This window comes from Hypanus sabinus, chromosome 16, assembly GCF_030144855.1.
Source record: "Hypanus sabinus isolate sHypSab1 chromosome 16, sHypSab1.hap1, whole genome shotgun sequence".
In the NCBI taxonomy this organism is placed as follows: Eukaryota; Metazoa; Chordata; class Chondrichthyes; order Myliobatiformes; family Dasyatidae; genus Hypanus; species Hypanus sabinus.
In genome coordinates, this window is record NC_082721.1 from 56,105,648 (window position 1) to 56,129,894 (window position 24,247).

The 24,247-nt window shown below is 44.6% G+C and overlaps 2 protein-coding genes across 2 annotated transcripts in view; one reads left to right on the forward strand and one right to left on the reverse strand.

Annotated features, from left to right (window-relative positions):
• The window catches only part of LOC132406317 (adhesion G protein-coupled receptor E1-like), a 277,652-nt gene that overhangs the window by 211,063 nt on the left and 42,342 nt on the right, over positions 1-24,247 (forward strand). Inside the window, exons 13-14 of the mRNA XM_059991819.1 lie at positions 15,480-15,650; positions 22,032-22,235. Of these exons, the coding sequence (XP_059847802.1) occupies positions 15,480-15,650; positions 22,032-22,235 (375 nt within the window). The remainder of the gene's footprint in view (positions 1-15,479; positions 15,651-22,031; positions 22,236-24,247) is intronic.
• LOC132406319 (uncharacterized) overlaps positions 22,781-24,247 on the reverse strand; it is a 104,345-nt gene continuing 102,878 nt past the window's right edge. Inside the window, exon 3 of the mRNA XM_059991823.1 lies at positions 22,781-23,329. The gene's annotated coding sequence lies outside the window, so the exon portion shown is untranslated. The remainder of the gene's footprint in view (positions 23,330-24,247) is intronic.

Here is a 24,247-nt window from a genome sequence, read left to right on the forward strand (position 1 = left end):
CAGTGTGTTTTGCACTGTGTGGAGAGAGTTACAGTGTGTATTCACTGTGTGGAAGGAGTTACAGTTTGTTTTTCACTGTGTGGAGGGAGTTACAGTGTGTCTTTCACAGTGTGGAAGGAGTTACTGTGTGTTTATCACTGTGTTGAGGGAGTCACAGTGTATTTTTCACTGTGTACAGGGAGTTACAGTGCGTTTCTCACTGTGTGGAGGGAGTTCCAGTGTTTTTCTCTATGTGGAGGGAGATACAGCGTGTTTCTCACTGTGTGTAGGGAGTAACTATGTGTTTCTCACTGTGTGGAGGGAGTAACTATGTGTTTCTCGCTGTGTGGAGGGAATTACGGTGTGTTTTCTCTGTGTGGAGAGCTTTGCAGTGTGTTTTTCACTGTGTGGAGGGATTTACAGAGTTTTTCACTGTGAGGAGTGTGTTACAGTGTGTTTTTCCACTGTGTGGAGGGAGTTGCAGTGTTTTTCAGTTTGCGGAGGGAGTTACAGTGTGTTTTGCACTGTGTGGAGAGAGTTACAGTGTGTTTTCACTGTGTGGAAGGAGTTACAGTTTGTTTTTCACTGTGTTGAGGGAGTCACAGTGTGTTTTTCACTGTGTACAGGGAGTTACAGTGCGTTTCTCACTGTGTGGAGGAAGTTCCAGTGTTTTTCTCTATGTGGAGGGAGATACATTGTGTTTCTCACTGTGTGTAGGGAGTAACTATGTGTTTCTCACTGTGTGGAGGGAGTAACTATGTGTTTCTCACTGTGTGGAGGGAATTACGGTGTGTTTTCATTGTGTGGAGGGATTTGCAGTGTATTTCCACTGTGTGGAGGGAGTTTCAGTGTGTTTTCACTGTGTGGAGGGAGTTCCAGTGTTTTTCACTGTGTGGAGGGAGTTCCAGTGAGCTTTTCACTGTGTGGAGGGAGTTACAGTGTGTTTTCACTGTGTGGAGGGAGTTCCACGGTGTTTTTCACTGTTTTGAGGGAGTTACGGTGTGCTTTTCACTGTATGAAGGGAGATACAGTGTGTTTTTCACTGTGTGGAATGTGTTACAGTGTGTTTTTCACTGTGTAGTGTGAGTTCCAGTGTTTTTCACTGTGTGTTGGGAGTTACAGTGTGTTTCTCACTGTGTGGAGGGAGTTACGGTGTGTTTTCACTGTGTGGAGGGAGTTACGGTGTGTTTTCACTGTGTGGAGGGAGTTACGGTGTGTTTTCACTGTGTGGAGGGAGTTACAGTGTGTTTTTCACTGTGTGGAGGGAGTCACAGTGTGTTTTTCACTGTGTGGAGGGAGTTACAGTGCGTTTCTCACTGTGTGGAGGGAGTTCCAGTCTTTTTCTCTATGTGGAGGGAGATACAGCGTGTTTCTCACTGTGTGTAGGGAGTAACTGTGTGTTTCTCACTGTGTGGGGGGAGTTATGGTGTGTTTTCATTGTGTGGAGGGATTTGCAGTGTATTTCCACTGTGTGGAAGGAGTTGCTGTGTGTTTTTACGGTGTGGAGAGCTTTGCAGTGTGTTTTTCACTGTGTGGAGGGATTTACAGAGTTTTTCACTGTGAGGAGTGATTTACAGTGTGTTTTCCCACTGTGTGGAGGGAGTTGCAGTGTTTTTCAGTTTGCGGAGGGAGTTACAGTGTGTTTTGCACTGTGTGGAGAGAGTTACAGTGTGTTTTCACTGTGTGGAAGGAGTTACAGTTTGTTTTTCACTGTGTGGAGGGAGTTACAGTGTGTCTTTCACAGTGTGGAAGGAGTTACTGTGTGTTTTTCACTGTGTTGAGGGAGTCACAGTGTGTTTTTCACTGTGTGGAAGGAGTTACTGTGTGTTTTTCACTGTGTGGAGGGAGTCACAGTGTGTTTTTCACTGTGTACAGGGAGTTACAGAGCGTTTCTCACTGTGTGGAGGGAGTTCCAGTGTTTTTCTCTATGTGGAGGGAGATACAGCGTGTTTCTCACTGTGTGTAGGGAGTAACTGTGTGTTTCTCACTGTGTGGGGGTAGTTATGGTGTGTTTTCATTGTGTGGAGGGATTTGCAGTGTATTTCCACTGTGTGGAAGGAGTTGCTGTGTGTTTTCACTGTGTGGAGAGCTTTGCAGTGTGTTTTTCACTGTGTGGAGGGATTTACAGAGTTTTTCACTGTGAGGAGTGAGTTACAGTGTGTTTTTCCACTGTGTGGAGGGAGTTGCAGTGTTTTTCAGTTTGTGGAGGGAGTTACAGTGTGTTTTGCACTGTGTGGAGAGAGTTACAGTGTGTTTTCACTGTGTGGAAGGAGTTACAGTTTGTTTTTCACTGTGTGGAGGGAGTTACAGTGTGTCTTTCACAGTGTGGAAGGAGTTACTGTGTGTTTATCACTGTGTTGAGGGAGTCACAGTGTGTTTTTCACTGTGTACAGGGAGTTACAGTGCGTTTCTCACTGTGTGGAGGGAGTTCCAGTGTTTTTCTCTATGTGGAGGGAGATACGGCGTGTTTCTCACTGTGTGTAGGGAGTAACTATGTGTTTCTCACTGTGTGGAGGGAGTAACTATGTGTTTCTCGCTGTGTGGAGGGAATTACGGTGTGTTTTCACTGTGTGGAGAGCTTTGCAGTGTGTTTTTCACTGTGTGGAGGGATTTACAGAGTTTTTCACTGTGAGGAGTGTGTTACAGTGTGTTTTTCCACTGTGTGGAGGGAGTTGCAGTGTTTTTCAGTTTGCGGAGGGAGTTACAGTGTGTTTTGCACTGTGTGGAGAGAGTTACAGTGTGTTTTCACTGTGTGGAAGGAGTTACAGTTTGTTTTTCACTGTGTGGAGGGAGTTACAGTGTGTCTTTCACAGTGTGGAAGGAGTTACTGTGTGTTTTTCACTGTGTTGAGGGAGTCACAGTGTGTTTTTCACTGTGTACAGGGAGTTACAGTGCGTTTCTCACTGTGTGGAGGAAGTTCCAGTGTTTTTCTCTATGTGGAGGGAGATACAGCGTGTTTCTCACTGTGTGTAGGGAGTAACTATGTGTTTCTCACTGTGTGGAGGGAGTAACTATGTGTTTCTCACTGTGTGGAGGGAATTACGGTGTGTTTTCATTGTGTGGAGGGATTTGCAGTGTATTTCCACTGTGTGGAGGGAGTTTCAGTGTGTTTTCACTGTGTGGAAGGAGTTGCTGTGTGTTTTCATTGTGTGGAGAGCTTTGCAGTGTGTTTTTCACTGTGTGGAGGGATTTACAGAGTTTTTCACTGTGAGGAGTGAGTTACAGTGTGTTTTTCTACTGTGTGGATGGAGTTGCAGTGTTTTTCAGTTTGCGGAGGGAGTTACAGTGTGTTTTTCACAGTGTGGAAGGAGTTACTGTGTGTTTTTCACTGTGTGGAGGGAGTCACAGTGTGTTTTTCACTGTGTGGAAGGAGTTACTGTGTGTTTTTCACTGTGTGGAAGGAGTTACGGTGTGTTTTCATTGTGTGGAGGGATTTGCAGTGTATTTCCACTGTGTGGAGGGAGTTACAGTGTGTTTTCACTGTGTGGAAGGAGTTGCAGTGTGTTTTCACTGTGTGGAGAGCTTTGCAGTGTGTTTTTCACTGTGTGGAGGGATTTACAGAGTTTTTCACTGTGAGGAGTGAGTTACAGTGTGTTTTTCCACTGTGTGGATGGAGTTGCAATGTTTTTCAGTTTGCGGAGGGAGTTACAGTGTGTTTTTCACAGTGTGGAAGGAGTTACTGTGTGTTTTTCACTGTGTGGAGGGAGTCACAGTGTGTTTTTCACTGTGTTGAAGGAGTTACTGTGTGTTTTTCACTGTGTGGAGGGAGTCACAGTGTGTTTTTCACTGTGTACAGGGAGTTACAGTGCGTTTCTCACTGTGTGGAGGGAGTTCCAGTGTTTTTCTCTATGTGGAGGGAGATACAGCGTGTTTCTCACTGTGTGTAGGGAGTAACTGTGTGTTTCTCACTGTGTGGAGGGAGTTACGGTGTGTTTTCATTGTGTGGAGGGATTCGCAGTGTATTTCCACTGTGTGGAGGGAGTTACAGTGTGTTTTCACTGTGTGGAAGGAGTTACAGTGTGTTTTCACTGTGTGGTGAGCTTTGCAGTGTGTTTTTCACTGTGTGGAGGGATTTACAGAGTTTTTCACTGTGAGGAGTGAGTTACAGTGTGTTTTTCCACTGTGTGGAGGGAGTTGCAGTGTTTTTCAGTTTGCGGAGGGAGTTACAGTGTGTTTTGCACTGTGTGGAGAGAGTTACAGTGTGTTTTCACTGTGTGGAAGGAGTTACAGTTTGTTTTTCACTGTGTGGAGGGAGTTACAGTGTGTCTTTCACAGTGTGGAAGGAGTTACTGTGTGTTTATCACTGTGTTGAGGGAGTCACAGTGTGTTTTTCACTGTGTACAGGGAGTTACAGTGCGTTTCTCACTGTGTGGAGGGAGTTCCAGTGTTTTTCTCTATGTGGAGGGAGATACAGCGTGTTTCTCACTGTGTGTAGGGAGTAACTATGTGTTTCTCACTGTGTGGAGGGAGTAACTATGTGTTTCTCGCTGTGTGGAGGGAATTACGGTGTGTTTTCTCTGTGTGGAGAGCTTTGCAGTGTGTTTTTCACTGTGTGGAGGGATTTACAGAGTTTTTCACTGTGAGGAGTGTGTTACAGTGTGTTTTTCCACTGTGTGGAGGGTGTTGCAGTGTTTTTCAGTTTGCGGAGGGAGTTACAGTGTGTTTTGCACTGTGTGGAGAGAGTTACAGTGTGTTTTCACTGTGTGGAAGGAGTTACAGTTTGTTTTTCACTGTGTGGAGGGAGTTACAGTGTGTCTTTCACAGTGTGGAAGGAGTTACTGTGTGTTTTTCACTGTGTTGAGGGAGTCACAGTGTGTTTTTCACTGTGTACAGGGAGTTACAGTGCGTTTCTCACTGTGTGGAGGAAGTTCCAGTGTTTTTCTCTATGTGGAGGGAGATACATTGTGTTTCTCACTGTGTGTAGGGAGTAACTATGTGTTTCTCACTGTGTGGAGGGAGTAACTATGTGTTTCTCACTGTGTGGAGGGAATTACGGTGTGTTTTCATTGTGTGGAGGGATTTGCAGTGTATTTCCACTGTGTGGAGGGAGTTTCAGTGTGTTTTCACTGTGTGGAAGGAGTTGCTGTGTGTTTTCACTGTGTGGAGAGCTTTGCAGTGTGTTTTTCACTGTGTGGAGGGATTTACAGAGTTTTTCACTGTGAGGAGTGAGTTACAGTGCGTTTCTCACTGTGTGGAGGGAGTTCCAGTCTTTTTCTCTATGTGGAGGGAGATACAGCGTGTTTCTCACTGTGTGTAGGGAGTAACTGTGTGTTTCTCACTGTGTGGGGGGAGTTATGGTGTGTTTTCATTGTGTGGAGGGATTTGCAGTGTATTTCCACTGTGTGGAAGGAGTTGCTGTGTGTTTTTACTGTGTGGAGAGCTTTGCAGTGTGTTTTTCACTGTGTGGAGGGATTTACAGAGTTTTTCACTGTGAGGAGTGATTTACAGTGTGTTTTCCCACTGTGTGGAGGGAGTTGCAGTGTTTTTCAGTTTGCGGAGGGAGTTACAGTGTGTTTTGCACTGTGTGGAGAGAGTTACAGTGTGTTTTCACTGTGTGGAAGGAGTTACAGTTTGTTTTTCACTGTGTGGAGGGAGTTACAGTGTGTCTTTCACAGTGTGGAAGGAGTTACTGTGTGTTTTTCACTGTGTTGAGGGAGTCACAGTGTGTTTTTCACTGTGTGGAAGGAGTTACTGTGTGTTTTTCACTGTGTGGAGAGAGTCACAGTGTGTTTTTCACTGTGTACAGGGAGTTACAGAGCGTTTCTCACTGTGTGGAGGGAGTTCCAGTGTTTTTCTCTATGTGGAGGGAGATACAGCGTGTTTCTCACTGTGTGTAGGGAGTAACTGTGTGTTTCTCACTGTGTGGGGGGAGTTATGGTGTGTTTTCATTGTGTGGAGGGATTTGCAGTGTATTTCCACTGTGTGGAAGGAGTTGCTGTGTGTTTTCACTGTGTGGAGAGCTTTGCAGTGTGTTTTTCACTGTGTGGAGGGATTTACAGAGTTTTTCACTGTGAGGAGTGAGTTACAGTGTGTTTTTCCACTGTGTGGAGGGAGTTGCAGTGTTTTTCAGTTTGTGGAGGGAGTTACAGTGTGTTTTGCACTGTGTGGAGAGAGTTACAGTGTGTTTTCACTGTGTGGAAGGAGTTACAGTTTGTTTTTCACTGTGTGGAGGGAGTTACAGTGTGTCTTTCACAGTGTGGAAGGAGTTACTGTGTGTTTATCACTGTGTTGAGGGAGTCACAGTGTGTTTTTCACTGTGTACAGGGAGTTACAGTGCGTTTCTCACTGTGTGGAGGGAGTTCCAGTGTTTTTCTCTATGTGGAGGGAGATACAGCGTGTTTCTCACTGTGTGTAGGGAGTAACTATGTGTTTCTCACTGTGTGGAGGGAGTAACTATGTGTTTCTCGCTGTGTGGAGGGAATTACGGTGTGTTTTCACTGTGTGGAGAGCTTTGCAGTGTGTTTTTCACTGTGTGGAGGGATTTACAGAGTTTTTCACTGTGAGGAGTGTGTTACAGTGTGTTTTTCCACTGTGTGGAGGGAGTTGCAGTGTTTTTCAGTTTGCGGAGGGAGTTACAGTGTGTTTTGCACTGTGTGGAGAGAGTTACAGTGTGTTTTCACTGTGTGGAAGGAGTTACAGTTTGTTTTTCACTGTGTGGAGGGAGTTACAGAGTGTCTTTCACAGTGTGGAAGGAGTTACTGTGTGTTTTTCACTGTGTTGAGGGAGTCACAGTGTGTTTTTCACTGTGTACAGGGAGTTACAGTGCGTTTCTCACTGTGTGGAGGAAGTTCCAGTGTTTTTCTCTATGTGGAGGGAGATACAGCGTGTTTCTCACTGTGTGTAGGGAGTAACTATGTGTTTCTCACTGTGTGGAGGGAGTAACTATGTGTTTCTCACTGTGTGGAGGGAATTACGGTGTGTTTTCATTGTGTGGAGGGATTTGCAGTGTATTTCCACTGTGTGGAGGGAGTTTCAGTGTGTTTTCACTGTGTGGAAGGAGTTGCTGTGTGTTTTCATTGTGTGGAGAGCTTTGCAGTGTGTTTTTCACTGTGTGGAGGGATTTACAGAGTTTTTCACTGTGAGGAGTGAGTTACAGTGTGTTTTTCTACTGTGTGGATGGAGTTGCAGTGTTTTTCAGTTTGCGGAGGGAGTTACAGTGTGTTTTTCACAGTGTGGAAGGAGTTACTGTGTGTTTTTCACTGTGTGGAGGGAGTCACAGTGTGTTTTTCACTGTGTGGAAGGAGTTACTGTGTGTTTTTCACTGTGTGGAAGGAGTTACGGTGTGTTTTCATTGTGTGGAGGGATTTGCAGTGTATTTCCACTGTGTGGAGGGAGTTACAGTGTGTTTTCACTGTGTGGAAGGAGTTGCAGTGTGTTTTCACTGTGTGGAGAGCTTTGCAGTGTGTTTTTCACTGTGTGGAGGGATTTACAGAGTTTTTCACTGTGAGGAGTGAGTTACAGTGTGTTTTTCCACTGTGTGGATGGAGTTGCAATGTTTTTCAGTTTGCGGAGGGAGTTACAGTGTGTTTTTCACAGTGTGGAAGGAGTTACTGTGTGTTTTTCACTGTGTGGAGGGAGTCACAGTGTGTTTTTCACTGTGTTGAAGGAGTTACTGTGTGTTTTTCACTGTGTGGAGGGAGTCACAGTGTGTTTTTCACTGTGTACAGGGAGTTACAGTGCGTTTCTCACTGTGTGGAGGGAGTTCCAGTGTTTTTCTCTATGTGGAGGGAGATACAGCGTGTTTCTCACTGTGTGTAGGGAGTAACTGTGTGTTTCTCACTGTGTGGAGGGAGTTACGGTGTGTTTTCATTGTGTGGAGGGATTTGCAGTGTATTTCCACTGTGTGGAGGGAGTTACAGTGTGTTTTCACTGTGTGGAAGGAGTTACAGTGTGTTTTCACTGTGTGGTGAGCTTTGCAGTGTGTTTTTCACTGTGTGGAGGGATTTACAGAGTTTTTCACTGTGAGGAGTGAGTTACAGTGTGTTTTTCCACTGTGTGGAGGGAGTTGCAGTGTTTTTCAGTTTGCGGAGGGAGTTACAGTGTGTTTTGCACTGTGTGGAGAGAGTTACAGTGTGTTTTCACTGTGTGGAAGGAGTTACAGTTTGTTTTTCACTGTGTGGAGGGAGTTACAGTGTGTCTTTCACAGTGTGGAAGGAGTTACTGTGTGTTTATCACTGTGTTGAGGGAGTCACAGTGTGTTTTTCACTGTGTACAGGGAGTTACAGTGCGTTTCTCACTGTGTGGAGGGAGTTCCAGTGTTTTTCTCTATGTGGAGGGAGATACAGCGTGTTTCTCACTGTGTGTAGGGAGTAACTATGTGTTTCTCACTGTGTGGAGGGAGTAACTATGTGTTTCTCGCTGTGTGGAGGGAATTACGGTGTGTTTTCTCTGTGTGGAGAGCTTTGCAGTGTGTTTTTCACTGTGTGGAGGGATTTACAGAGTTTTTCACTGTGAGGAGTGTGTTACAGTGTGTTTTTCCACTGTGTGGAGGGTGTTGCAGTGTTTTTCAGTTTGCGGAGGGAGTTACAGTGTGTTTTGCACTGTGTGGAGAGAGTTACAGTGTGTTTTCACTGTGTGGAAGGAGTTACAGTTTGTTTTTCACTGTGTGGAGGGAGTTACAGTGTGTCTTTCACAGTGTGGAAGGAGTTACTGTGTGTTTTTCACTGTGTTGAGGGAGTCACAGTGTGTTTTTCACTGTGTACAGGGAGTTACAGTGCGTTTCTCACTGTGTGGAGGAAGTTCCAGTGTTTTTCTCTATGTGGAGGGAGATACATTGTGTTTCTCACTGTGTGTAGGGAGTAACTATGTGTTTCTCACTGTGTGGAGGGAGTAACTATGTGTTTCTCACTGTGTGGAGGGAATTACGGTGTGTTTTCATTGTGTGGAGGGATTTGCAGTGTATTTCCACTGTGTGGAGGGAGTTTCAGTGTGTTTTCACTGTGTGGAAGGAGTTGCTGTGTGTTTTCACTGTGTGGAGAGCTTTGCAGTGTGTTTTTCACTGTGTGGAGGGATTTACAGAGTTTTTCACTGTGAGGAGTGAGTTACAGTGCGTTTCTCACTGTGTGGAGGGAGTTCCAGTCTTTTTCTCTATGTGGAGGGAGATACAGCGTGTTTCTCACTGTGTGTAGGGAGTAACTGTGTGTTTCTCACTGTGTGAGGGGAGTTATGGTGTGTTTTCATTGTGTGGAGGGATTTGCAGTGTATTTCCACTGTGTGGAAGGAGTTGCTGTGTGTTTTTACTGTGTGGAGAGCTTTGCAGTGTGTTTTTCACTGTGTGGAGGGATTTACAGAGTTTTTCACTGTGAGGAGTGATTTACAGTGTGTTTTCCCACTGTGTGGAGGGAGTTGCAGTGTTTTTCAGTTTGCGGAGGGAGTTACAGTGTGTTTTGCACTGTGTGGAGAGAGTTACAGTGTGTTTTCACTGTGTGGAAGGAGTTACAGTTTGTTTTTCACTGTGTGGAGGGAGTTACAGTGTGTCTTTCACAGTGTGGAAGGAGTTACTGTGTGTTTTTCACTGTGTTGAGGGAGTCACAGTGTGTTTTTCACTGTGTGGAAGGAGTTACTGTGTGTTTTTCACTGTGTGGAGGGAGTCACAGTGTGTTTTTCACTGTGTACAGGGAGTTACAGAGCGTTTCTCACTGTGTGGAGGGAGTTCCAGTGTTTTTCTCTATGTGGAGGGAGATACAGCGTGTTTCTCACTGTGTGTAGGGAGTAACTGTGTGTTTCTCACTGTGTGGGGGTAGTTATGGTGTGTTTTCATTGTGTGGAGGGATTTGCAGTGTATTTCCACTGTGTGGAAGGAGTTGCTGTGTGTTTTCACTGTGTGGAGAGCTTTGCAGTGTGTTTTTCACTGTGTGGAGGGATTTACAGAGTTTTTCACTGTGAGGAGTGATTTACAGTGTGTTTTCCCACTGTGTGGAGGGAGTTGCAGTGTTTTTCAGTTTGCGGAGGGAGTTACAGTGTGTTTTGCACTGTGTGGAGAGAGTTACAGTGTGTTTTCACTGTGTGGAAGGAGTTACAGTTTGTTTTTCACTGTGTGGAGGGAGTTACAGTGTGTCTTTCACAGTGTGGAAGGAGTTACTGTGTGTTTTTCACTGTGTTGAGGGAGTCACAGTGTGTTTTTCACTGTGTGGAAGGAGTTACTGTGTGTTTTTCACTGTGTGGAGGGAGTCACAGTGTGTTTTTCACTGTGTACAGGGAGTTACAGAGCGTTTCTCACTGTGTGGAGGGAGTTCCAGTGTTTTTCTCTATGTGGAGGGAGATACAGCGTGTTTCTCACTGTGTGTAGGGAGTAACTGTGTGTTTCTCACTGTGTGGGGGGAGTTATGGTGTGTTTTCATTGTGTGGAGGGATTTGCAGTGTATTTCCACTGTGTGGAAGGAGTTGCTGTGTGTTTTCACTGTGTGGAGAGCTTTGCAGTGTGTTTTTCACTGTGTGGAGGGATTTACAGAGTTTTTCACTGTGAGGAGTGAGTTACAGTGTGTTTTTCCACTGTGTGGAGGGAGTTGCAGTGTTTTTCAGTTTGTGGAGGGAGTTACAGTGTGTTTTGCACTGTGTGGAGAGAGTTACAGTGTGTTTTCACTGTGTGGAAGGAGTTACAGTTTGTTTTCACTGTGTGGAGGGAGTTACAGTGTGTCTTTCACAGTGTGGAAGGAGTTACTGTGTGTTTATCACTGTGTTGAGGGAGTCACAGTGTGTTTTTCACTGTGTACAGGGAGTTACAGTGCGTTTCTCACTGTGTGGAGGGAGTTCCAGTGTTTTTCTCTATGTGGAGGGAGATACAGCGTGTTTCTCACTGTGTGTAGGGAGTAACTATGTGTTTCTCACTGTGTGGAGGGAGTAACTATGTGTTTCTCGCTGTGTGGAGGGAATTACGGTGTGTTTTCACTGTGTGGAGAGCTTTGCAGTGTGTTTTTCACTGTGTGGAGGGATTTACAGAGTTTTTCACTGTGAGGAGTGTGTTACAGTGTGTTTTTCCACTGTGTGGAGGGAGTTGCAGTGTTTTTCAGTTTGCGGAGGGAGTTACAGTGTGTTTTGCACTGTGTGGAGAGAGTTACAGTGTGTTTTCACTGTGTGGAAGGAGTTACAGTGTGTCTTTCACAGTGTGGAAGGAGTTACTGTGTGTTTTTCACTGTGTTGAGGGAGTCACAGTGTGTTTTTCACTGTGTACAGGGAGTTACAGTGCGTTTCTCACTGTGTGGAGGAAGTTCCAGTGTTTTTCTCTATGTGGAGGGAGATACAGCGTGTTTCTCACTGTGTGTAGGGAGTAACTATGTGTTTCTCACTGTGTGGAGGGAGTAACTATGTGTTTCTCACTGTGTGGAGGGAATTACGGTGTGTTTTCATTGTGTGGAGGGATTTGCAGTGTATTTCCACTGTGTGGAGGGAGTTTCAGTGTGTTTTCACTGTGTGGAAGGAGTTGCTGTGTGTTTTCATTGTGTGGAGAGCTTTGCAGTGTGTTTTTCACTGTGTGGAGGGATTTACAGAGTTTTTCACTGTGAGGAGTGAGTTACAGTGTGTTTTTCTACTGTGTGGATGGAGTTGCAGTGTTTTTCAGTTTGCGGAGGGAGTTACAGTGTGTTTTTCACAGTGTGGAAGGAGTTACTGTGTGTTTTTCACTGTGTGGAGGGAGTCACAGTGTGTTTTTCACTGTGTGGAAGGAGTTACTGTGTGTTTTTCACTGTGTGGAAGGAGTTACGGTGTGTTTTCATTGTGTGGAGGGATTTGCAGTGTATTTCCACTGTGTGGAGGGAGTTACAGTGTGTTTTCACTGTGTGGAAGGAGTTGCAGTGTGTTTTCACTGTGTGGAGAGCTTTGCAGTGTGTTTTTCACTGTGTGGAGGGATTTACAGAGTTTTTCACTGTGAGGAGTGAGTTACAGTGTGTTTTTCCACTGTGTGGATGGAGTTGCAATGTTTTTCAGTTTGCGGAGGGAGTTACAGTGTGTTTTTCACAGTGTGGAAGGAGTTACTGTGTGTTTTTCACTGTGTGGAGGGAGTCACAGTGTGTTTTTCACTGTGTTGAAGGAGTTACTGTGTGTTTTTCACTGTGTGGAGGGAGTCACAGTGTGTTTTTCACTGTGTACAGGGAGTTACAGTGCGTTTCTCACTGTGTGGAGGGAGTTCCAGTGTTTTTCTCTATGTGGAGGGAGATACAGCGTGTTTCTCACTGTGTGTAGGGAGTAACTGTGTGTTTCTCACTGTGTGGAGGGAGTTGCGGTGTGTTTTCATTGTGTGGAGGGATTTGCAGTGTATTTCCACTGTGTGGAGGGAGTTACAGTGTGTTTTCACTGTGTGGAAGGAGTTACAGTGTGTTTTCACTGTGTGGTGAGCTTTGCAGTGTGTTTTTCACTGTGTGGAGGGATTTACAGAGTTTTTCACTGTGAGGAGTGAGTTACAGTGTGTTTTTCCACTGTGTGGAGGGAGTTGCAGTGTTTTTCAGTTTGCGGAGGGAGTTACAGTGTGTTTTGCACTGTGTGGAGAGAGTTACAGTGTGTTTTCACTGTGTGGAAGGAGTTACAGTTTGTTTTTCACTGTGTGGAGGGAGTTACAGTGTGTCTTTCACAGTGTGGAAGGAGTTACTGTGTGTTTATCACTGTGTTGAGGGAGTCACAGTGTGTTTTTCACTGTGTACAGGGAGTTACAGTGCGTTTCTCACTGTGTGGAGGGAGTTCCAGTGTTTTTCTCTATGTGGAGGGAGATACAGCGTGTTTCTCACTGTGTGTAGGGAGTAACTATGTGTTTCTCACTGTGTGGAGGGAGTAACTATGTGTTTCTCGCTGTGTGGAGGGAATTACGGTGTGTTTTCTCTGTGTGGAGAGCTTTGCAGTGTGTTTTTCACTGTGTGGAGGGATTTACAGAGTTTTTCACTGTGAGGAGTGTGTTACAGTGTGTTTTTCCACTGTGTGGAGGGTGTTGCAGTGTTTTTCAGTTTGCGGAGGGAGTTACAGTGTGTTTTGCACTGTGTGGAGAGAGTTACAGTGTGTTTTCACTGTGTGGAAGGAGTTACAGTTTGTTTTTCACTGTGTGGAGGGAGTTACAGTGTGTCTTTCACAGTGTGGAAGGAGTTACTGTGTGTTTTTCACTGTGTTGAGGGAGTCACAGTGTGTTTTTCACTGTGTACAGGGAGTTACAGTGCGTTTCTCACTGTGTGGAGGAAGTTCCAGTGTTTTTCTCTATGTGGAGGGAGATACATTGTGTTTCTCACTGTGTGTAGGGAGTAACTATGTGTTTCTCACTGTGTGGAGGGAGTAACTATGTGTTTCTCACTGTGTGGAGGGAATTACGGTGTGTTTTCATTGTGTGGAGGGATTTGCAGTGTATTTCCACTGTGTGGAGGGAGTTTCAGTGTGTTTTCACTGTGTGGAAGGAGTTGCTGTGTGTTTTCACTGTGTGGAGAGCTTTGCAGTGTGTTTTTCACTGTGTGGAGGGATTTACAGAGTTTTTCACTGTGAGGAGTGAGTTACAGTGTGTTTTTCTACTGTGTGGATGGAGTTGCAGTGTTTTTCAGTTTGCGGAGGGAGTTACATTGTGTTTTTCACAGTGTGGAAGGAGTTACTGTGTGTTTTTCACTGTGTGGAGGGAGTCACAGTGTGTTTTTCACTGTGTGGAAGGAGTTACTGTGTGTTTTTCACTGTGTGGAAGGAGTTACGGTGTGTTTTCATTGTGTGGAGGGATTTGCAGTGTATTTCCACTGTGTGGAGGGAGTTACAGTGTGTTTTCACTGTGTGGAAGGAGTTGCAGTGTGTTTTCACTGTGTGGAGGGAGTTACGGTGTGTTTTCACTGTGTGGAGGGAGTTACGGTGTGTTTTTCACTGTGTGGAGGGAGTTACGGTGTGTTTTCACTGTGTGGAGGGAGTTACAGTGTGTTTTTCACTGTGTGGAGGGAGTTATGGTGTGTTTTCACTGTGTGGAGGGAGTTACAGTTTGTTTTTCACTGTGTGGAGGGAGTTACAGTGTGCCTTTCACAGTGTGGAAGAAGTTACTGTGCGTTTTTCACTGTGTTGAGGGAGTCACAGTGTGTTTTTCACTGTGTACAGGGAGCTACAGTGCGTGTCTCACTGTGTGGAGGGAGTTCCAGTGTTTTCTCTATGTGGAGGGAGATACAGCGTGTTTCTCACTGTGTGTAGGGAGTAACTGTGTGTTTCTCACTGTGTGGGGGGAGTTATGGTGTGTTTTCATTGTGTGGAGGGATTTGCAGTGTATTTCCACTGTGTGGAGGGAGTTACAGTGTGTTTTCACTGTGTGGAAGGAGTTACAGTGTGTTTTCACTGTGTGGTGAGCTTTGCAGTGTGTTTTTCACTGTGTGGAGGGATTTACAGAGTTTTTCACTGTGAGTGAGTTACAGTGTGTTTTTCCACTGTGTGGAGGGAGTTGCGATGTTTTTCAGTTTGCGGAGGGAGTTACAGTGTGTTTTGCACTGTGTGGGGAGAGTTACAGTGTGTTTTCACTGTGTGGAAGGAGTTACAGTGTGTTTTTCACTGTGTGGAGGGATTTCTAGTGTGTTTTTCACAGTGTGGAGGGATTTGCAGTGTGTTTTTCACAGTGTGGAGTGATGTGCAGTGTGTTTTCACTGTGGTGGGAGTTACAGTGTGTTTTGCACTGTGTGGAGGGGTTTGCAGTGTTTCTCACTGTGTGGAAGGTGTTACTGTGTGTTTTTCCGCTGTGTGGAGGGAGTTGCAGTGTTTTTCACTGTGTGGCAGGAGTTACACTGTGTTGTTCACTGTGTGGAAGTAGTTACAGTGTGCTTTTACTGTGTGGAGGGCTTTGCAGTGTGTTTTTCACTGTGTGGAGGGAGTTGCAGTGTGTTTCTCACTGTGTTGAGGGAGTTACAGTGTGTTTTTCACTGTGTGTAGGGAATTCCAGTGTTTTTCACTGTGTGGAGGGAATTACAGTGTGTTTTGCACTGTGTGGTGGGAGTTACAGTGTGTTCTCACTGTGTGGAGCGAGGTATGGTGTGTTTTCACTGTGAGGAGTGAGTTACCATGTGTTTTTCCACTCTGTGGAAGGAGTTGCCATGTTTTTCATTTTGTGGAGGGAGTTACAGTGTGTTTTCACTGTGTGGAGGGATTTGCAGTGTGTTTTTCACTGTGTGGAGTGAGTTATCGTGTGTTTTTCACTGTGTGGAATGAGTTACAATGTGTTGTTCACTGTGTGGAGGGAGTTACAGTGTGCTTTTTTTACTCTGTGGAGGGAGTTCCAGTGTGTTATTCACTGTGTGGTGGGAGTTACAGTTGTTTTTCAATGTGTGGAGGGAGTTACAGTGTGTTTTTCATTGTGTGGACCGAGTTGCAGTGTGTTTTTCACTGTGTGGTGGGTGCTCCAGTGTGTTTTTAATTGTTTGTTGAGAGATGCACTATATTTTTTCGCTGTGCCTTTGTATCTGAGATGTTAATAACCCCATCCATTATCATTTCCTGTTTTCTTATAAGGGTGGAAAAGTGCTGAAGTTCTCTGTTGGCTGAAACCTGTCAGTAATGTTTGCTGTTGTCTCCTTCTCCAGGCGAAGAAACCCCAAGTTCAGGTGCTATGTATCGCCTTAAATCACTCAGTGGGTCGGAGCCACTGGTCACATCAAGACTGTACTTTGTTGAAGGCTAACACCACACACACCATATGCCAGTGTAAACACCTAACCAGCTTCGCTGTGTTGATGGCACTCTACGAAACGGAGGTACAATGCACTGCATCCAAGTGGAGAGGTCCACGCGCCACCAATGGGAATAAAGCTGCCTGCAGATTGTCCTCAAGTGTTGATACTTATTTAGTATCTAAGCAACAACAAACTTGTTAGAAGTATTCCCACCATTTAACTCCTTGAATCAACTCATTCAGTGAACAACTGAGCCAACTGGTCCTCTGCACCCGTCTCTTGCCTCTTCGTCCAACCTTGAATATCGAGTGGCATAGTAGTTTTGTTTACCGAAGTGAATGACCTCTTATTTTCCACATCACATGCATCTGCTGAATCCATACCAATTCATTTCTCCTGCCCATATCCTCCTCTTCATGTGCCCACTTGGTCACCTAACTTTCTGTCAATTCCAGACCTGGATACATTACCCTGGATTTCCACGTGCCGGTTTCCTCACACATATCAATGGCAAGTGGTTTGATGGGTTAACTGGCTGCTGTAAGTTGCCCCAAGCTTGTAGGTCAGTGATTGAAGTTCAAACTTAAGTGCACATTTACTGTCCTTTGACTGTACATGTATACAAATGAATGAAACAATGTTTCTCCAGACCACAGTGCGCCCACATAACACATATACAGTACATAAACCAAAGTGTTACCATAAATAGGTCACTAAAATACAATTCAAAATGCATGCAGTGCACAGCATAGGTAAATGGCACAGTAAACAGCTCACTGGCCATGTGACAAGACCTCAGTGGTGTCAGGATATTCAATAGTCTCACAGCTGTTACCCTTTCTGATGCTTCTGTACTTCCTTCCTGATGGTAGTGCATCAAAGAGATTGGGGGATGGGTGGCAGAGATCCTCAACAATGCTTTGTACTCTTCACCCTCAACATTTCCACTAAGTATAACAAATAGAGGTGAGGGAGACCCTAATGATCCTCTCAGCAGTTTTACTGTCCTCTGTGGGTCTGATGCCTTGCAGCTTCTACACTGCAGCCAGACCAAGCCACACTCAAAAGTGCTCATGCCGAAAGTTGATAGAATGGGACAAGGACACCTTACATGCTTCAGTCTCCTCTGAATGTATAGATACAGCTGTGCCTTCTTGTCTAGTGAGGAGGTGTTATGGGTCCAGGTTAAATCATCCATTATGCGCACACCAAGAAACATCGTGCTCTTCACTCTGTCCAGGCCAGAGCCATTGATGTGCAATTGAGAGTGGCCAACATGCGCCTTCTTGAATTCCACAATCATATCTTTTGTTTTTCCACTTTGAGACTTAGGTTGTTGATCGCATACCATTTGACAATCCTCTCCTACCTACCTCTGTATGCTAACTCATCATTGTTCCTGATGAGACCAGCCTCAGTAGTATCATCAGAAAACGTGATGATGCCCTATAAGCTGGATCTGGCAGTGCAGTTGTGAGCCAAGAGTCAGATGAGCACAGAGCCCTGGGGAGAACCAATTCTCAACATGATGGTTGGTGATAGTGTTATTGATACTAGTGTTATTGGGGAGGGTTTAAACTAGGTTTGCAGGAGATGGGAACCAGAGTGCCAGAGTAGATAGTGGAACGGGAGTAAAAATAAATGATGTTAGTAGTTCATGCAGAGTCACAAATAGTAAGGTTGTGTGTGGTGGTAATAATCTTCTGAGGTGTGTACATTTCAATGTGAGGAGTATTGTGGGAAAGGCAGAAGAGCTGAGGGCCTGGATTGACACATGGAATTATGACATCATAGCATTACTGAAACTTGGCTAAAGGAGGGGCAGGACTGGCAGCTCAATGTTCCAGGGTTCCGATGTTTCAGACGTGATAGAGGCAGAGGGATGAAGGGTGGGGGTGGGTGGCTTTGCTAGTCAGGGAAAATATTACAGCAGTGATTTGGCAGGACAGATTAGAGGGCTTGTCTACTGAGGCCATATGGGTGGAGCTGAGAAACAGGAAAGTATGACCACATTAATAGGGTTGTATTATAGACCACCCAATAGTCAGCGAGAATTGGAGGAGCAAATCTGCAGAGAGATAGCAGACAACTGCAGGAAACAGAAAGTTGTGACTGTAGGGGATTTTAATTTTCCAACATTGATTGGGACTCCCATACTGTTAAAGATCTAGATGGGTTAGAGTTTATGAAATGTGTTCAGGAAAGTTTTCTAAATCAATATACAGATGTACCAAATAGGAAGGATGCAATATTAGATCTCCTATTAGGAAATGAGTTAGGGCATGTGATGGAAGTATGTGTAGGGGAACACTTTGGTTCTAGTGGTCATAGCGTCATTAGTTTCAACTTGATCATGGATAAAGATAGATCTGGTCCTCTGGTTGAAGTTCTAAACTGGAAAAAGGCCAAATTTGAAGAAATGAGAAAGGTTCTAAAAAGCGTAGATTGGGACAGGTTGTTCTATGGCAAAGATGTGATTGATAAGTGGGAAGCCTTCAAAGGAGAAATTTTGAGAGTGCAGAGTCTATATGGTCCTGTCAGGGTTTAAGGCAAAATGAATGAGAATAAGGAACCTCGGTTCTCGAGGGATATTGGAACTCTGATAAAGAAGAAGAGAGAGATGTATTACATGTATAGGCAACAGGGAGGAAATAAGATGCACAAGAGTAAGAAAATACTTAAGAAGGAAATCAGGAGGGCTAAAAGAAGACATGAGGTTGCTTTGGCAGTCAGGGTGAAGGATAATCCTAAGAGCTTCTACAGGTATGTTGAGAGCAAAAGGATAGTAAGGGATAAAATTGGTCCTATGAAGATCAGAGTGGTCGGCTATGTATGGAACCAAAAGAAATGGGAAAGATATTAAATGGGTTTTTTGTATCTGTATTTACTAAGAAAATAGGAATGGAGTCTATGGAAACAAGGCAAACAAGTAGGGAGGTCATGGAACTTATACAGATTGAAGAGGAGGAGCTGCTTGCTGTCTTGAGGCAAATCAGAGTAGATAGATCCCCAGGACTTGACAGGGTATTCCCTCAGACCTTGAAAGAGACTAGTGTTGAAATTGCAGGGGCCCTGGCAGAAATATTTAAAATGTCGATATCCACAGGTCAGGTGCCGGAGGATTGGAGGATAGCTCATGTAGTTCCATTGTTTAAAAAAGGCTTCAAAAGTAAGCCGGGAAATTACAGGCCGGTAAGTTTGACATCGTTAGTAGGTAAATTATTGGAAGGAAGTTATGAGGAAAGTGGATGAAGAGAAGGCAGTGGATGTTGTATACATGGACTTCAGTAAGGCCTTTGACAAGGTCCCTCATGGGAGGTTAGTTAGGAAGATTCAATCACTAGGTATACATGGAGAGGTAGTAAATTGGATTAGACATTGGCTCAAGCCAGAGAGTGGTAGTGGAGGATTGTTACTCTGAGTGGAGGCCTGTGACTAGTGGTGTGCCGCAACGATTAGTGCTGGGTCCATTGTTATTTGTCATCTATATCAATGATCTGGATGATAATGTGGCCAATTGGATCAGTAAATTTGCTGATGATACAAAGATTGGAGGTGTAGTAGACAGTGAGGAAGGTTTTCAAAGCTTGCAGAGGGATTTGGACCAGTTGGAGGAATGGGCTGAAAAATGGCAGATGGAGTTTAATGCGGAGAAGTGTGAGGTCAAACCAAGGTAGAACATACAAGGTAAATGGTAGGGCACTGAGGAGTGCCATAGAACAGAGGGATCTGGGAATATAGATACAAAATTCCCTAAAAGTGGTGTCACAAATAGATAGGGTCGTAAAGAGAGCTTTTGGTACATTGGCCTTTATAAATCAAAGTCTGGAGTATAAGAGTTGGAATGTTATGGTGAGGTCGTATAAGACATTGGTGAGACCAAATTTGGAGTATTGTGTGCAGTTTTGGTCACCTAATTACAGGAAGGATATTAATAAGGTTGAAAGAGTGCAGAGAAGGTTTACAAGGATGTTGCCTGGACTTGAGAAACTGAGTTACAGAGAAAGGTTGAATAGGACTTTTTTCCCTGGAGCGTAGAAAAATGAGGGGTAATTTCATAGAGGTGTATAAAATTATGATGGGTATAGATAGAGTGAATGCAAGCAGGCTTTTTCCGCTGAGGCCAGGGGAGAAAAAAAACAGAGGTCATGGGTTAAGGGTGAAGGGGGAAAAGTTTAAAGGAACATTGGGGGGCTTCTTCACGCAGAGAGTGGTGGGAGTGTGGAATGAGCTGCCAGATGAAATGGTGAATGCGGGCTCACTTTTGACATTTAAGAAAAACTTGGACAGGTATATGGATGAGAGGGGTTTGGAGGGATATGGCCCAGGTGCAGATCAGTGGGATTAGGCAGAAAAATGGTTCGGCACAGCCAAGAAGGGCCAAAAGGCCTGTTTCTGTGCTGTAATGTTCTATGGTTCTATGATGCTGTCAATTTGAACTGACTGGGGATTTTCCATCAGGAAGTCAATTATCCAGTTAAAGAGAGGGATGTTGAATCCCAATGAGAACAGTTTACTGAGCAACCTCTGAGGAATGATCATGTTAAATGCCAAGCTGAAGTAGGTGAACAGCATCCTGGTGTATGAGGCAGGACAGAGTGGAGAGCCGAGGCTGTGGTATCCTCAGAGGATTAATTTGAGCGGTAGGTGCACTGGAAAGGATCCAATGTAGATGGAAGGTGGGACTTAATATGATCCTTTACAGCTGCTAAAAACCCTTTGTGATTGTTTAAGTGAGTGTCACTGGGCAGTAATTCTTTGGACCAGTTACTGTCGCTCTCTTGGGCAGGAACAGTGGATTGTTTTGGAGAGATATTAAAGATATCTGATAAGACTCCGTTAGCTGTGCCTCACAGTCCCTCAGCATCTGACCAGGTATGTTGGCTGGCTCTGCAGCTTTGTGTGTGTTTACCCTGGCTAGGATCCTCCTCACTTCAGCTATGTCCAGACAGGATGCCTGTTCCTCAGGACGAGGGATTTTCCTCAATGTCACATCATTCAATTAATCAAATTGTGCATTGAAGGCAGGAAGGAAGGTGTCACTTTCTATTGACGTGCATTTGCCAGATGCCCCTGGTGTCACAAAGGGTCTGTGGATTTTCTGTGTGTCTTCATGCTTTGCCATCCTGATGGCATGCGAGAGCGTGGATCTTGCTGACTTTAGAATCATCCTGTCCCCCCTGCTCTGAAAGCAACATCCTAATCCCTAAGCCAATGCATGAACCTTTGCAGTCAGCCATAGTTTCTGGTCTGCCATAGCAGTATAATGTCCTCAGTGGTAATTTCCTCAATGCACATCCCTATTTAACCACTCTCATCAATGCTTATGTGATGATCATAGGCAACTGCCTCCCTTAATATGCACCAGTCCGTGCTTTCAAAGCAGTCCTGCAGCACTGAGATGGCAGAATCTGGTCACATCCTGACCCCCTGTGAACTGGTTTGATTCATTTAAACAGTGGTCTGCATGCAGGGATTAGCAAAATGGATAGGTATCTGAAGTGAGGGCAGGGCACAGCCTTGTAGGGTCCATAAACATTGGTATAAACCAAGTATACTCTCTCCCCTGGTTGTGAAGGTGACATGCTGGTAGAACTTTGGCAGAGCTGTTTTTATTGAAGTCACTAGCAATATGGGGTGAGCGGCTTTGAGTTTGCAGATGGTTCCATAGTGTTGCCCCAGCGCTAGCATTGGGGGTGATGTAAGCAGTAATAACCACTATGGCACTGAGCTCCCTCAGTAAGTAGAAAGGCTGGCATTTTATCATTAACAGCTCCATATGTGGTGAGCATTGGGCCGTTATTACTGAGGGGTTGACACACCAGTAGTTACTGAGGTAGGCACATAGACCACCTCAGCAGATAAGCTGGAGGAAGTTGATAGGAATGTGAATAGAATAAAATAAAATGAGATTAGTGTTGAGTAGCTAATGGCTGACATGGACTCAATGGGCCAAAGAGCTTTTTGCCAAGCTTCCTACTGTTAATAAAAATCTAGAGATCAGATGCTGAAAATCTGAAATAAAAAGCACAAAATGTTGGAAGCACTCAGCAGGTCTGACCAGGAGTAAGAAGAGAACAAAGTTAGATCAAGGACTGCTTTTGAAAAAGCCGTTCTGATGCAAGGTCTTCAGTCTGAACCATTAAACCTGGCTGTTTTCCCAAAGGTGCAGCCTAACCTGTAAGTAATTCCAGCCTTTGCTATTTTTATGGAAAAAATTGCTGGAAATGCACACAGATCAGACTACCTACATACAAAGGAATCCGTGTTAGGTCAAAGAAGCTTGTTCAGAATTATTCTGACAAGAAGTCTTCATCTTGAAACTTCATCTCTCTTCATGTGTGTTTCCTGACCTGCTGCGCCAGTATTTTCTGTTTTTATTTCAGGTTTCTATTATCTATTTTGTTTTAATGTTAAGTTTTAATCATCAGTGGTTAACATTTTCACCTACTGTTCCTTCAGGATCCCTGGCACCTCCTGAACCTGAACCTGATTTCATACATTGGAATCAGTATCTCACTGGTGTGCCTTTTCATTTCATTTGTCACCTTCTTGGTGTGTCGGGCAATTCAAGGCACTCGGACTACCATCCACACCCACTTGTGCCTGTGCTTGTTCCTGGCGGAACTCTTGTTCCTCATTGGCATTTCTCAGACCAGTAACAAGGTAAGCCAATGCATTGCCTCACCATCTCACTTGAGTTGTACGGTGTATGAATAAAATGCCAGTGTCAGAACAAATGTCACTGCAATGGCAAGATAGAGTTCCTGAGCAAAGACTAGACAAGAGCAAGACTAGAGCAAGAACCATCCAAGGAACTACAGAAACAAACCGTAGTGTCGGTAAAGGGTTCCAAGGGATAGATCTGCCTGCATTTGGAAAGGCAAGGTCTGGTAAGGTTTAGTCAGCATGGCTTTCACATCTTAGAATTTTTTGAAGAATACTGATAAGGCAAAACACTAGACATTGTCTAAGTGGATTTTAACAAGGCCTTTGACAAGGTTCCATGATCTGAATATTTATATTACCTGAGATTCCAAGGTTTCAAAGGTACATTTAATGTCAGAGAAATGTATACAATATAAATGCTGAAATTCTTTTTCTTTGCAACCATCCACAAAAACAAAGGAGTGCCCCAATGAATGAATGACAGTTAAATGTTAGAACCTCAAAGACACACCACCTCCCCCCCATGCATAAGCAGCAGCAAAACAACGATCCCCCCCTCCACCACCAGCAAAAAAAACGTCGGCGCCCCCCACCAAGCACTCAAGTGCTTAGCAAAACATCAATAAAGACACAGACTTGCAGTACCTCAAGGACTACCCATTCACCCGATAATTCAATATACTAAAGGCTCTCTCTCCCTAGTAAAGGAAAAAGAAGTGTCCACATTTCACAGCGAGAGGGGAACATATCAAAAACAACTCGGTGATTTACTATGTTAAAAGTCTGTTGCATCACTTTTTCTGAACTCAGTGCCCAATGAACTCAGGTCTTTGGGCACAGAGCCAGCAGCCAGCTTGTTCCTTTCGATCATCCGACTCTCACGACACACCAATTTCCTGTGGAGACATTGACCACCAGTTTGCCCGCCTCCAAACCCATGAAATCCTGGAATCCTGAAGGCATGCTGGTCTTCGAGGCTGTATAGTTGGTAAATTGAATAGCAGCCAGTCATGAGACCCTGAGAGCGGGTCCCGTTCCCGCAAAGAACTGAAGTCAGAGTGTATCTCCAGGTTAGGGTCTTCAAAAGAACTCTGAAAGGGAAAAATAGAGATATTAAAGACAGAAATAAAGCTGTTTCCAAAGATGCAAGCAAAGGAGTCGCTGTTAGGCACCATCGTCCTCCTAAGGTGAGGATAAAATTGGCTTGGTTGATGGAGATGTGATGGTAGTGAAGGGTTGTTTTTCAGATTTGACCAATGGAATACCTCAGGGCTCAGTGCTGGGTTTAGTGTTTGTCATCAATATTAATGATTTGAATGATAATGTTAACAGTGCTAAATGACACATTTGGTGGATAACACCAAAATTGTTGGTGTAGTAAATGGTGGAAAAGATTACAACAAGATCTAGATTAACTGGGGAAATGACCAAGGAATGGCAGATGGAATTTAACTTGGAGAAGTGCTGCAAGTTGGCACATTAAACTAGAGCAGGTTTTTCACAGTAAATGGTAGGGTCTTACAGAGTACTGTAGAACTAAGAGAGCAAAGGATGCAGATCAATCATTTACTGAAAGTGGCATCACATGGCGATAGGGTGAAGAAGGCCTTTGGTAAGTTTCAAACCAGCCAAATCAAGATCAATGGCTGCGGAAAGGCAAGGTGGAAAACAAGTTCCAGTTCAGCATTGCAGGTTCAGCCTTCCAACCATCACAGAAAAGCCAGTCAAGAGCTTATGTAAGGTTTTTGACAACTCTCTAAGGGACAAGGCATCCATTCAGGTGACCTGCACCAAGTTGGATGGCTGGCTGAAATCTGTGGACGTCTGGCCTACTTGGGAAGTTCAAAGCCTGGGTGTATCAGCATGGCATTCTTCCCAGGATCCTGTGGCCTCTCCTCGTCTATGCAGTTCCGATCTCGACAGTCGAAACCTTAGAGAGGAGGGTCAGCAAGCACCTCAGAAGATGGCTGGGGCTGCCAAGGAGCCTGAGCAGCATCGCACTCTATGGA